Raw genomic sequence first — 15331 nt, 5'->3', positions numbered from 1 at the left:
CACTATTCTCTTTGGATGGCTTGAGAACAGTCACTGGTATAAAAGGACTAAAGAGAAGGAAAGGTTATAATAAGTGCCGTTTTCACTGGAATTTTTTTAATTTTACAGATCGAATTTCACCTCAACATTGCAAAGGTTTATATGTGAAAATGTTGCCATACAGTTGTATCATCTGCTCTTTATTACATCTATATCATTTCAACAGGACTCCAATTCTCCATCTGTGGGCTGGTCTTCCTATTTTTTTAGATTAGTTCATTTGGACATCAACTCTTGTATATGACAACAAAATTTGTCCCTCTCCTTATTAAGTTTTACAGTGCGGTCTTTCTCTTTGGTGATTCATCTACTGACGGAATAAGAAAACAAGCATCTAAAAATAAAATTACAATATTAATTGCATTCTTAATTAATATAATTAATTTTAATTTAAATAATTGTATTTATATTCAAGACAAACCTATTTTTATATAAGCTTCTGTGTTGACAAATACATATTTAGTCTTACTGTAAACAAATCTTTTAATAACAAAAAGACAGAATGAAGACTTTACTTACCAAGCCATCCTGATCCAGAATTGGGTATACACATATCTGTTTCAGCACTGGGTAACACAAATCCAACCACAAACACTTCAACCCCATCTGCCATTAGGGCCATTCCTAACACAAAGAAGAGGGCCCACTGGAAACGACCATGGCCACATTCTTGTATTATCAATTCATATTGTTGTGCTAGCTCTTCTTCATCAGCTTTCCTCTCCGTTTCCAGTTCACGACGATCCTTGTATTCATCACGCATAGACTGACCTAAGGCTGCCATGTTATCCTTACCCTGCCCCATGTTGGGGATTCCCTGATACTCCCCTTCGTAAATTTCATCATCTTCATCATGTCCTTCAGTTGCTTCACTAGATCCTTCATCATCATTAGCTTCTACACCACGGCCATAGTAATCATCGTCATCTTCCTCATCCTGGAATCGACTGTAGGACCTCTGTGTGTAGCCATCCTGGGCTTTGTCAACTGCTTTATTCACTTTTTTCACTGCTTGCCTCTTCACCTCTTTAGCAATATCTTTGGCCCCTTTCACTAGTGAAGTCCTGTCTTTGTATGTGTCCTCCATCCTGTATCAAAGGACTACTTTGCAAAGGCACCTGCTAAATATTGTTTGGAATGTCTATTGCGAGTTGGACATCAGTGGAAAAAGGCCAGGTACAAATGAAGCTGTAATATTCAACCTGTAAAATAAAAAATAAAAAAAGCTTATACTTCAGTATTTTTAAATGCTTCTTCACACTGATACAGAATCATCCCAATCTTCATTTAAGCACTGGACATCAGAATACAAAGGGTTTCGAATATAAAACCCGGTATTTTCTTCAGAGATACAAATACCAGAGGTAACAAGGAAAATATGCTGAAGATAAATTTAATATCTCTATCAGTCTTCAGAATTCAATTTTTTATTCTCTAATCTCAGATGCCAGGTTTTATTCTGAAAGAAACCAAGCAATTCCATGCATCATGCATCATATTGACTCTGTCTGAAGTATCCTTTCCCATTTGAACACCCTGTTTTGTAAGAAAGAGCTACAAATACTAACCTTTCTCTCAGTGAGTACCATGAAATATCTCTCTAGCCTTCTATTTAACACAAATCCTCTAGGAAGTTAGCATTCCTCCAATCTATACCAGTGTCTCAAAGCTGACTGAATTTGGCCAATGCATTCACAGTGCATTCACACTGAGATGTAGCAAAACAAAATTCCACCCTAAAAAATTCAGTGCGTGGAGCTATGCGGGCAGAAGTGGTGGCACTTTCACACTTTGGAGATTCCCAATACGTAAGTCACGGACAGAGACATTCCTTTCTTCCCTTTCTATACTCACAGCAGGGGCAGAGTGGAGCAACTTTGTACTAGCAGCTAGTGGATCTCCGAGTGTGTTAGTCCAGCACGGCTTCCCACTAACCAAGCTACATGAAAGCACCAAGACATTTTGCCCCAGTTCTCCTCCTGCTCCTCCACTGTAGCTTCCCATCTTACACAGTCCCAAGGTCACAAGCACAGACATGAGTCAAGAGCAGTTTGCTTGTTAGACTGAAGACTAACCATTCCCATCTTCTCTGTGCAGTTTGCAGCCACATTGCAAGACAATTTGCTCAGCACACATCTCCACTTCGGGGAGGGAGACAGAAAGGGCAGCAGCATGCAAGCATACAGATGGAAAAAATGCAGGATCATTCTTTGGCAACAGTCTGCAGTTAGAACAGCTAAAATCAATTACAAAATTGCACCATTACTCATGTGTCTAAAGTAAAGGGAGTCTGCGTGCATCTGTGTATGTATGTGTGTATGTGTGTGTGTGTGTGTGTGTGTGTGTGTGTGTGTGTGTGTGTGTGAATTTGGACACTGCAACAGATTGTAGAAGCCTCCCCTCTGGGAAAAAGTAAGCTACAATATTTTAGCAGTGCTTCTAAGAAAACAGTGCCTGCTTCCAGAGTGGGGAAAAGGATATTTTTACCCATGATCATCTTAATGTTCTATTTTCCAGCATTACCTCAGAAAAACTGCAGTAATGCAACTAAGGGGGCAGGGAGATATGATGCAGGAGTAAAAATAAATGGAAATTTCTGAAGCTAATCTTATTACCCTTTCTAAAGCAATGCGAACTGCCCTCAGAGCTTGATGGGAGAAGACCAAGGAATGGCTTTGGGAAGTTGTCCTTTATTCATTCTGTAGCATATACTGTCTCCAGAAGTATACTCCAGACATAAGTTTTAAGACTGATTTTTGAGGGATAGGAAAAGCTACAGGCTGCATTAGATAAACTAAGGATGTGATGTACTGATACAAGAAAAGGAAGCCTACAATCACACAGACATGACTTTAGAAGCTAAAAGATATTTCCCTTGTTTCTTGATAATAGAAATTCACCTATAGTAAAAAGTCTCTATTGTTAGTATCTACCTCTAGATTAATTTCATACACTTTGAATGTTTCTCAAAGAAATGGGATGTGATGGCACTATTCAACTATTAATGGGAGCTGAAGCACTTACTGGAAGAGAAGAGCAGCCTTAAAAAAGCCCTGATGTAATATTTATGACTGCAAACTGTAGCCTGAGTTTAGGTACATGATGATCCTTTTAAGTAGGTCATCCTAGTGAATCTTTTATGCCAAGGCAGTTTCTCTAATTACAGCTTTTCAGTTTTCAAGGTGCTCCATAGAAGTTATCTTTTTTGTGCTGAATCTGATCCTTACCTGTGTGTGGCTATGGTATCTACCAGCTGTTAGTGAACATGCAGAGCATCAAAACATTCACTGGATCTGCTGAAGCCTTCCACAAACACTTTCCTAACAGGTACTTTTCTGAGTGTTAATGAGTACAGTGTGTTCCTAGATTTTAGATAATTTTACAGTGTCCATGCAACCCATTTAACCTAAACTCTGAATTCCTCTAATTCTTAGACTTATATTTGTTTCTTTTTGTTTTTCCAGTAAGGGTTTTCAGTTATCAAATTCCCTATTACTACAGGGTGTACCTATACATATATATACATACTATAGGTATCTTGAAGAAAGCAGGAGTTTAGGAATACCAAATGAACAAAGAGTCGAAGAGCCAGCACTGATAAAACCATGCTTTACTCTTCTGTAGTACACCTACCCCATGAGTTCAACATATTCAAAATAGACAGATTTGCAAAAGTAACTGAACTTACACTGAAGTTTGTGGTAAACCAGGTACAGCAACAAGGAATTTAACCTGTTCAAACTCATTAAGAGCATAACTCCGCCATCAAAAAAACATACAGATAGAGCAAAATTTCTGTCTAGGCAGAAATCAGAAATGTCTCTCTATCTCGTTTAAGTTTCCAGGCAAAATGCTTAATCTGAACACTGTTCTTTTAAACAGCTTTGCTTTCTCAGTGAGCTGAAATCTGTGCCTTAAGGTGATAAGCACAAAGAGGAATAATTTACAGCCCATGCATGATAGCTTCCCACCCTTTCAATTATGTTGGACTGATTACTACAAGTAAGTAACTGGAAAGTCTGAAACAGTAAGGATTAATGACTACCTGAGCAGCATAAAGCAGCAAAAGCAGAGATGATAGTCTAGCTATATATTCTTCTTTGTACCAACTGATTCATCCAACATGTTTGCTGACTTTCACTGAACCAAACACCACGTTCCTATTCAATTACTTCAACTAAAACAAAAAGAATCTCAGGAAACTAGTGTTTCTGCCAGAAATGGAAATACTCCTTCAGGAAACAAATACAAAAACATTTTGTAAAAATACTCAAAGATACATACACAAAATAAAAATCAAATTGTTCTTTTGGTCTAATATTTAGTCTGATATTTATTCTTTTCCATTCTGTTACATTCATAGATTTCAATATATTTAGCATTCTGTATAGGTTGTGCTACATCTGAAATAAAGGTTGGACATTACAAACTAAACCAGACCGCCCATAAAGATATAAATCTATGACAAGTTAGAAAACTCATTCACATAATGGCTTAGATCTTTGCTTAACATAAGCTGTGAGAATACTCATTGGATACTCCAAAAAGTGATATTAAGTATACGTGTATAAGATAATAAAGTCTTTGGAACAGATCTGGAAGTCACACTCAAATGTGCATTTTATATATTCTTGGGAATTTTTTAAAGCATCTTTTCTGCTATTCTCTTGAATCTGTAATGCCTTTCCAAAGGAAAAAAAGAGTAAAACTCATTTCTAATCAAAGTTTTTGTCTTTTTAAATGCGTATTTTTCTTGACATTTTGATTCTGTTTTTCTACTGTTTTTTTTATTATCAAAGATGAATACAGGTGGTTTGTGTTTTTCAAGTTTATCTGTTGCTAGAAATTAGTCATCATGTGAAGATATAATCTTTGATTAGACAATAACAAGTTCCAGTTTTTCTACCTTGTCAAATGTTTGTATATCCCAGGTTAAATATAGACACCTGAACTATGTTAGTTCACAAACAGAAGATGCTATTGTTGTGAAAGTGTTCTCAGTACTTAAGAAAATAAAACAATCCACACTTGAATTCACTGAGATACCTGCAAAATTCCTCCTCATCTCTTCATGTGCAAAGCTTTTTGTTTATTTTTCATGGGTAGTACTTACTTCAATATGACCTAATAACAAATAGATTCCTCAATAAAGAGTATTTATTTATAGAGGTATACATTTATTTTAAGTGATTTAGAGCTGGCATCAAAGCTCGTGTGAAGCAGATTCATTTTGGGTAATGTTAGTGGATTAAACGCTAAGTTTCTGTATTTTAAGCAAATTTTCTTTCTCTCGTGTTGAGAGTCACACACCCAGGCTGCACTCTTCTAGCTCAGACTGCAGTAGACAGGAGTATTTTACTTGTATATACTCGTGTATAATACTGCGAGGCTGCAGTGCCACCGCCAGTGGCAGTCCCCAGCACTCTCCCTGTTTGGATGGCATTTTCACCACCTGTCCTGTACCAGCACTTGTCACTGCATCCTCTCTGCAGACACAGCACATACACACAAGATGAGCACGGGAGTTTATTTCTCTAGTACACATCAACAATCCTGAGCTCTGCAGAAGCAGCAGCTGAGATAACTGCTTCTGCCCAATATCCTCTACCTCCCAGTTTCTCTAAAACTATTTAACTAATTTAGCTAATTAGAACAAAAGAAGTGGAATTGCTTTTAGCTTGTTTTTACTTGAAATTCGATAACCTTTATCAGAAAAAAAAAAGAACATATTTGCCTGAAAGTAAAATGTATGTAGTCATCCGCCTTTAACAAAAAATATTACCTTTAACTACTCCTTAAATATCACCAAAATCTAATAACTCTAATAATTCTTTCCTATCACAGGCCTAATTCTTCCCCACTTACAAGTGGACATATAAGCAATGAAACCAGGATCTGCAAAAGTTCTCCTTTAAGCAGCACAAACTGGAAATCTAACAGTATGATGAAATCAGACCACCTAAGACAATGAAATCACAAACCTAAGACAAAAGCCATAAACTCTGTCCAGTGAAAATCACGAAATAGTAACTGAATAATCTGTGATAAAAATTCAGTAATATTGTAAAAACAAATTCTCCAAGAAAAGCAGAGTGGAAAATTATAGGTACAAAGTTAGGAGATGGGACATTCTTCACTTTACATTTCCACTATGTTAGTCCTCCATGCATTACTCCTATGCTCTAAATATCTTTCAAAGAATATCCTGAAGAGGGCTGATACAATGCTGGTAAGTTTTATGACCACCATCATCCTAACGTTGACATAGTCATATCTAATTCTGCTCATTCTTATAAAATATGCACAGTCTTTTAAATCTTTGATCCACAGTTCCACCTAAGGTCACAGTCTGGAATGAACACTCATGTATGTTCCACCCTCCCTTATTAAGCCTTTTTCATGCTTTCTTTTGACCTACAAAAAAAAGATTCAATACTGACAGCAAGAGAATTATTGAAGATAATACAGATATTACCTACTCTCTGGTTGTAACACCAACATCTAATCCCTTAGAAGGAGACTCAGTTCAATGCAACCCTAACAGGCTAGACAGTGTTACAAAACTGAAATAGCCATATCTAATGATTAAATTATAGCAACAAAACTATAAAGACCCCACAGTGGAGTGGTCTTTTCCTTCATTTTTTATTTAATCAAAAGCTTGCTTTCCTAGGAAAACGTGACTGAACAAAGCATAGGACATGTTTTGAGAAGTCTTGCTGTCTGTCCCATAGTAAATTGTTTACAGAGATTAGCATATATTAGGAAAACTTTGTTAGTCCATTGTTATTAGTTTGTTTGGGGTTTTTTTTAATCTAATGAATGTTAGTTGTTTTGCCTTACTGTAGGTAAATACCAGAGCTTTAATTGCTTTTGTCAGTTTTACAATCTGATCATTATTTGCTTCTACATGTTTTTACCTGGCAAACACTTAAAAAAAATCATTCTCATTAAAGACAAAGCAGGATAATTTAAATGTTCTTCCAACATTGCGGTTTTAATTTGTTTTTTGAATACTGTACTATGCTTCCTGTGAACTTCTTCAGTGAAGAAGTGCTCCCTTCCAGTCACTTTACTCTTCACTCAAACCACATTTCATTTCCAGGATCTGTGTTGAGTGGTGGGCAGTGAAGTAGAATGCATCAATTTGTTCAACAAGAATTGACAAGAATGATACATCATCAACCCTGAATGACATAAGCTAAGTCTCATCAGTTAAGTTAATGAGATTTCATACTGTAGCCACATTACCTGAAAAATTACTCAAATTTTAGGAAAATTGAAATTTCATTATTTTTTTAAATTTCTTTTTAACTAAACATATTCAAACATATCTCTATACTTTTACGGCTGCCTTATAAGTAGAAAAAAAAATTGCAAAATAAAATCATTCCCTCTGAAGCCAAGGGCTATCTCCCTTCTCATACCTACTTCTCCTGAAAATTCACTTTCATCATCAGTGCTTCCAATCTATTTTGTACTTTTCAGTTGTCAGAATCACAGTGGAAAGCATCATCCTGCATTTCAATAATGAGGGAACATCACAAAGCAGCTGGACAAGCAAGTTTTCATTGCTCAGTATTAGCAATGAAAAAAACAACCCTCTATCAAAAGCATAAAGCCTAACAACTAGCAATTTCTGTCTTGTATCTGCCATTGTCATGTTTGCTGCTGAAGAAAGCAGACAAGTCTTCTCTGCAAGTAAAGGCCTACCAGCAGTCATTAATCATTTGAGATCAAAAGAAGGCAGAAAAAAATTCCACTCATAAGGAAGAAGAGAGAAATCTGGGGATAGATATATATTAAAAAACATATTCTAAAAGCACCAAGACTGAAGTTCTGAGAAGAATAGCCAAGGAGTCCTATCCTGTAAGTAAAATGAGAAAATTATGCACTGTGGAAATTCTCCAGGGAATAAAATCTGCAAATGCAACATGACAAGCCTCAACCACCGAAGTAGCCATTTCTGAAATTACTTTGCACAAATCTGTAATGTGCATGTACTTGGAAACAGCAATTGTGCAAATATTTGACTGACAGATGCCACAGAATAGCACTGGAGCTTAGGGAAAGCTTGGGAAGGTTGAAGGGCATCTTGTAGGGCAAGCTGTATTACAAGCTGGAATTACACGTCTTTCTTCCTGAAATAAAAGAGGCAACCATTCTTTATATTTTAAGAGTAAATACAAGGTCACAGTCTCAGATCCCACTGGGAAAAAAATTCTGAAAACATTTAGCTTTTCATTCTGCTGACTTTCTGCTGGGGTACATCATTCCTGTGCCTGCAGACTGAGAGTCTAAAGACTCTTCTCAGTTCTGCCAATTCTGTCTTTATCTGATGCTGGTTTATATTGGCCTCCGTGTGGGGAATCAGGTACTGTGCTCGATAAACTCTGGTAAGAGGGAAGAGGCTGCTCAGAATAATGCTAAAAGGCCCTGGAACATCCTGGTTGTTTCATCCAAACTCCCTTCCAGTCACTTTTCCATTGATTCAAAGCACATTTTATTTTTGCTTTATCTTTAACATATGTTACTTTTTTATTATTTGTAGGAGGATATGAAACATTGGGAGGAAAAAACCTTTCTTAGATTTCCCCAGGTCTCATTTTCTTTGCTACATTTTCAGGAGGGTGATTGCTGAACTTTATACTTCAATTTTATTTTTTTGTTTCCCAAACTTGACAGTAGATTGATGTTAGAACTGAGAATCTCAAGCTTTCATGTTGACCTGCTCCTCTTTCAGCTTAAGATTGCTTTTCTTAAGCAAACAAACAAACTATATATAATGCTTTTTCTGTCTGAAAGCCTATTTCTTCATTGACCCTTATCAAAATACGTTGTGAAGATAAATAAATACTAAAACCAGGAATAACATAATAAGCTTTTCTGGTAAGGGACTGCTTCAACTATGGAATCTAAGAAGAAACTGAGCATAGACCAATTTGACCTAAAAAGAGAGCAGAAATCAGAGTAATTCCAGGTGAAAATTAAAACTACATGAAAACATGAAATACATCAATCAGTCTAGCTTAAAAAAGCCCCAAACAATAAATAATACGGGTAAAGCTGTGTTTGGCTCCATTAATATACATATGTAATTAATATATCAGGTATATTCTTACATAGAATGATCTCACAGAATCATAGGAATGGGTCAGACAGTCATCTTGTCCAATCTCTCTGCTTAAGCTGGGCCATCCCAGAAGTCATGGCACAGGATTGTGTGGTTCTGGAATTCCAGATGGTTCTGGAATATCTCCAGTGAGGGAGCCTCCACACCCTCTCTGGGCAATCTGCTCCAGTGCACGGTCATCCATACAGTAAAGATGTTCTTTCTCATATTCAGATGTAATTTCCTGTGCATCAGTTTCTGCCCATTTCCTCTTGTTCTACTATATGGTAGTGCTGAGAAGAGCCTGGCCCATCGTCTTGGTACCACCCCTTCATATACTGATATACATTGATAAGATCCCCTCTCAGTCCTCTCCAGGCCAAAGAGGCCCAGTCCCATCAATAAGTGGAGCTTCACTTAGAGCATCTCATAAGATCCAGCCCCCTTGTCACCTTTGTAGCCCTCCACTGAACCCACTCGCCTGTCTTGTGCTGAGGAGCCCAGAACTGGACACAGCACTCCAGGAGAGGCCTCACCACAGCTGAGTACAGGGGAGGGATCACCTCCCTTCACCCGCTGGCAATGCTCCTCCTAATGCCCCCCAGGATCCCATTGGATTTCTTGGCCACCAGGACACGCTGCTGGCTCATGGACAGCTTGTTGTCCACCAGGACCCCCAGGTCCTTCTCTGCAGAGCTGCTCCCCAGCAGGTCAGCCCCAGGCTGTGCTGGTGCCTGGGTTTGTTCCTCCCCAGGTGCAGGACCCTGCTCTTGCCTTTGCTGAATATCACAGGGTTCTTCTTTGTCCATCTCTACAACCTACTGAGGTCCTTCTGAAAGGAGGCACAGCACTCCCAGATTTCAATACATTGCGCATATTTCAAGAACAATTCTACCACTGTCTCCCTAGTCTGTCCTTCCTAAGTGGCATGTGGCCCCTTGTGACAATATTCCAGTCATGTGAGCTGTCCCACCATGTCTCCTTTAACACAGTAAGGTCAAAGCGCTGTGACTGCACACAGACCTCTAATTGCTCCTGCTTGTTCCACTGTTGTAGTTTAACCCCAGCCAGCAGCCAAGCCTCACGCTGCTCCCTCACTTCCTCACTGGCAGGGTTGGGAACAGAATCAGAAAAGTAAAAGCTGGAGAACTCGTGTGTTGAAATAAAGATAGTTTAATGAGGAAAGAAAAGGCCACAACACAAGCAAAACAAAACAAAACAAGGAATTAATTCACTTCTTCCATGGGCAGGCAGGTGTTCAGACATCTCAAAGAGAGTAGGGCCCCTTTCGATGTAACAGTTACTGGGAAGACAAATGCCATCAACTCCAAATGTTCTCTCCACTCCCTCTTCTTCCCCCCACTCTTTATACTGAGCAAGATGCCACATGGTCTGTTGGGGTTAGGTGTCCTGGCTGTGTCTCCTCCCAGTTTAGTAACAAATCATAAGAAACAGCTAACTCTGGATAGAAGAAAATCACAAGATCATTAAAAATATAAATACTTGTGCTTGGTAGGTGCATTGGTCTGGTGTGGCAAGGTTTTTGTAGCAAGATAGCTACAGGGTTGACTTCTGTGAGAAGCTTCCAGCAGCTTCTCCCATGTCCAACAGAGCCAATGCTAGCTGGCTGGAAGATGGATCCACTGCTGGCCAAACTGTCAGTGATGGTGCTAGCACCTCTGGTGATGCCTTGGGTTTGAGCTTTTATATCTTTCAGATTATCTGCTGCTTGGTGTGTAACTCTGAAACTTCATATTAGGTGTTGGTAAGTTCTCTTCACAAGGTAGTTAGACAAAACAATCCCTTCCTAGCTAGAGAATCAAGGACACCCATTACCCAAAAAGCATAAACAATGGTGAAGAGAAGGGGGCAAGCCAGGGGTCTGAGACTTCATAGCCTGGGGCAGTGGTTGGATAATTAACCCCAATATGTAAATGAACAAAAACTTATAAAAGTGTAAAGACTTGTGACCAGGATCCATCTTGGATTTGATTTGGGTGTAGCGCTGGCTGGACTCTTGCACTGCCCAAAGTATTCTTTCAATAAATACCTGTTTTATTCCTTTTGCTCTGTCTAGTCTCTGTTCCAAGTCAGCCTTTCCAGGCATCACTAGGATCATGTATTTCAGAAGGGAGAAAAAAGAAAACCGCAGCTGGAGAACAGTGGTGTGAGAACCTGTAGGAGGAACAGCTCTGCAAGCCCCAAGGTCAGAGGAGAAGGAGGGACAGGAGGTGCTCTAGGCTTTGGAGCTGAGATCCCACTGCAGCCCATGGTGCAACCCATGGAGGAGCAGAGATCCATCTGCAGCCCATTGAAGAGCCCATGCTGGAGCAGGAGGATGCCACTGAAGAAGACTGTGATCATGTGGAGACAACCAAAGCTGGAGGAGTCTCTTGGCAGCACCCATGGCCCCATGATAAAAGGAACCCATCTGTAGCAGACTTACAACAGGATTTGTGACCCCACGGGTCAACAGTGCTGGAGCAGTTTGTGAAGGACTGCAGCCTGTAGGAAGGACTTATGTTAAAGAAGTTCATGGAGGACTGTCTCCCATGGGCGGAACCCCACAGTGGAGCATGGGAAAAGTGTGAGGAGCCCTCTTCCTGAGAAGGAAGGAGTGGCAGAGACAACACTGACTGAAATTCCCAATCTCCATCCCCCTGCTAGGAGGAAAGATGTAGATAAAACTAGGAGTGAAGTTGAGCCTGTGGAGAAGGGTGGGGTGAAAGAGGGTGGTTTACTAATTAATTTCTTATTTTTGTAATTTGATTTTATTTTCAATAAAGTAAGATTCTCAAGTCATGTCTGTTTTGTTTGTGACAGTAGTTGGTAAGTGGTGTCTCCCAATCCTCATGTCAACAAATGAGATTTTTATTACATATTCTCTCTCCCATCCAGCTGAGGAGGAACAGCAGCTTGGTGGGCATCTGGCATTCATACATGGTCAAACCACCAGACTGGCATTGCTTGGTTTATTTGGACTTTGCTATCCCACTAGTCCTAGGAAGCAATGAAGGAAATTAACAGACAAAGCATTCTCTGATAACTATTTTAATAAAAAGGTACATGTGGACACACACATTTAGAGAGCTAGGAAATTACAGCTTGGCAATTCCTTTCAGGCCTGGATTTCTCCTGTCTCTCAGGTCCATTCCCAGGCTGACAAGCTGACTGCAGCTTCAGTTAAGGGAGGCAGTCTCCCAGAGTGATAACTTGGTGAAAAACAGAAGGGAATTCATAATAAAGATTAACACCTGGTGTCTTTCCCGTGGGACATCTGGACATGCTGTCCCAGGGGATGTTTGTCCCAATTCTCCAATGAACTACTGTCCTGTCCTAGCTGCAAGTAACACACTTTAAATACGGGATGTCCGTACAATAAAGTTGGCCTTTTTTCCCCAAAAGAGGTCCTTGTGTGTTGCTGTCTTTTCTCTCTCTTTGCAGTGCAGTAACCACAGGTACATTATTGCCATATCTCATAAATCTGGCTACATCAAAATGGAAATTTAAGATGGGGAATATATTCTTTGAATTACATTAATATTTACATCATTTAAACTTAAGTCACTTCCTTAAATCTGCACACATGGCCCTAAGGATTCAGGTCAATAACAGGCAGAACACATTCCAGCATAACAGCTAGGTCACTTTAGGAGGAATGCTCTCCACTGATTCAAGGGAATAATTCCCCTCTGTGTTGCCACACTGACTACCACATGCACATGCACCTCACTATCACCACAGTCTGCAGAGGATCACTGGAGTGGTTAGAGGTCTGGGATGCATGATGCACAAGGAGAGGATTTTGCCCAGTCTTCAGAGGAGAATTCTCAGGGAGAAATCCCTTCACCATCTCCCATCATCTGATGAGGGATTAAAAAGACAATGAGGATGAGTTCTTTTCAGAGGCAAGGGACTAAAAGAAAAGAGGAAACAGTTGCAAGTTGCAGTAAAGGAATTTCCAGAGAGTTCTAAGGAAGAAATCTTTCATGTTAACTCTCCAGCCATGTGCATGGCTACACAGAGAAGCACTGGGGCTCCCAGCATTGGAGGCATTCAAAACTTAGATGGAAATACTCTGAACTATTTAAATACAGATGTGAGACTAGATAAGCTCCAAATTACTTCTTTCTCCAAATTACTCTATCATTCTGACAGATAAAAAAAAAAAAGGTCTGTTTTCTCACATTAAATGAAGAGCTCTATTTTTATAAATTAAAATTAAGCATCAAGTGCTGAATATGTCAGTACACAAATATATCTTTCACAGAATAACAAAAAAAGTTTAGAATCCAGTCTGGTAAACTAGAGAAAGACAAAAAGACACTTCAGCAGAGCCTAGAAGATGGGTGACAATTTAGGTCCCTAACAGTTAGCTAAAATTGGTTACCAGCCACTGCCTATATGAGAAAACAGTCTTCTGTTTTCACACAAATTTCATTTTGGAGAAGCATTGGGCAAAGATGAGAGAGCTGAACAGATCTGAAATATGTATCAGATTTTTGTAACATCCCTGTCACATGCTATAAAAATGCCAACATTTTTACGATTTTGCTCTAGCTCAAGATGTTTGATCTCTAGTGATTTTGAAATGCAAAAAATGCCACTATTCCTGTTGGTTTTGCTGTATTTTGAAAAGTCAGACTGTAGACAGCATTTATGTTTCTTGTTGCAAATTAATTAGGATATGTAGGAAACATATAACAAATGCTATAGATTGTTAATGTTCAGAAGTGCAATAATTTCTTTTAAGATGAGCTCCTTAGACAAACTACGCAGAGTATTTAATAATTTTCTCTTTCCTACTTTGAAATAGTGGCAATTTAAACACAGAAAAATTAGATCACTTGCCAAACTTGACAAGGGCAGGCATAAAAATATGTTTTAAAATTTGTATTTGGTAATTTCAACATGTTGCTCTTTGAACAGTGTTTTTCCATAAACTTACTACTTCTGAGAGAAAACAGCTCAGAAAAATACAGACCCAAAATAGGAAGTTGTGTAACTAAAAGCTGCATGTGCCAGGAACAGATCACTGCACGTAATAAGGTCATAACAAAGTTGATAAGGAGTATACTTGTGCATAAGAAGTAACAATGACTTTCAGATTCTATGACATGGAAATTCATCAATATGGGAAATCGTCTATAATCAAGAATTACGGAAAAAACATCCATAGAAAACTGTAAGAAAAGCACCCTGATAATATGCAGACAAGAGGTACTTAGGCAAAAGTTATTTTCAGTGTTTTCAAAATATTCATAAGATATATAAGATATATAAATAGCAAAAAAATTGCTGTGAGTGTAACTGAAAAGTGAATTTAAAAGCTTTACATATTATTTTTCCTTCTGAAGTAACTAAAATTTTATGATGTCTCTTCGAGCATCTTGGCATCTCACATAAAAGGAGGTTAAGGAACAGATGATTGTATTTTGAAAGTAGCCTGCAATCCTACGTTGTTTTCATTTTTGTACAAGAGCAACCAAGACTCCTAGACTTCTTTTTGCAGAGTGATTTGCTTTTACATCCACCTTAGATTTTCTCCGTTATTCTTAAAGAACGGGATACATTCTAAATAATTTGGCTGAACAAAACTGTACTGTGTATATTCCAAATCATGTACACCAATCTTTTCTAATTCCTCCTGTTTCTTTAGAGTTTTCCTAATACTGTTTTCTGCACCATGTCTCATGCAGTGTTTTTACTGGAGGACTGTGATCACGGTAATGTATTGCTCGTCTTCAGACATAACCGAGCTATTAAAGATTATGGAACCTGATACTCAAATAAAGTGCCAGTTCTGCTGCGCTAAGAAAGGTGATTCTGCACACTCATAAAATCTTACCTCTCCCTGTAGGGAAATGCAACAGTTTGAGGTGAAATTACTTTTTCACAATGAAGGCTGACTCATTGTCTACCAGGCCTTCAGTAGGTAGGAAAGGAAATCATGTCTGCTCAATGCTCCCTAAACACCAATGGTGCTGCTAAAAACCCAACTGCATCTTACTTAAGGATGCACCAACTTACAACTGTACAAATTGTTTACCTCATTTTATTCCACACTGGGAAAAACAGACTTTGCAACGTTCACCATAAACTCATACTTTAGCCAGATTCAAACTGCATCACGTACTGTCTACACATCTTCAGGGGTTTTTTTTCTGAATCATATCATTA

At 38.7% G+C, this 15331-nt stretch overlaps 1 protein-coding gene across 1 annotated transcript in view; it reads right to left on the bottom strand.

Moving 5' to 3' along the window:
• The window catches only part of SV2C (synaptic vesicle glycoprotein 2C), a 112641-nt gene that overhangs the window by 80922 nt on the left and 16388 nt on the right, over positions 1-15331 (bottom strand). Inside the window, exon 2 of the mRNA XM_088157318.1 lies at positions 559-1241. Coding sequence (XP_088013444.1) covers positions 559-1126 — 568 coding nt within the window. The 5' untranslated portion in view covers positions 1127-1241. The remainder of the gene's footprint in view (positions 1-558; positions 1242-15331) is intronic.

The sequence above is a fragment of the Sturnus vulgaris genome, chromosome Z (assembly GCF_052056855.1).
Source record: "Sturnus vulgaris isolate bStuVul1 chromosome Z, bStuVul1.hap1, whole genome shotgun sequence".
In the NCBI taxonomy this organism is placed as follows: Eukaryota; Metazoa; Chordata; class Aves; order Passeriformes; family Sturnidae; genus Sturnus; species Sturnus vulgaris.
This window is presented reverse-complemented; position numbering and strand designations above follow the sequence as displayed.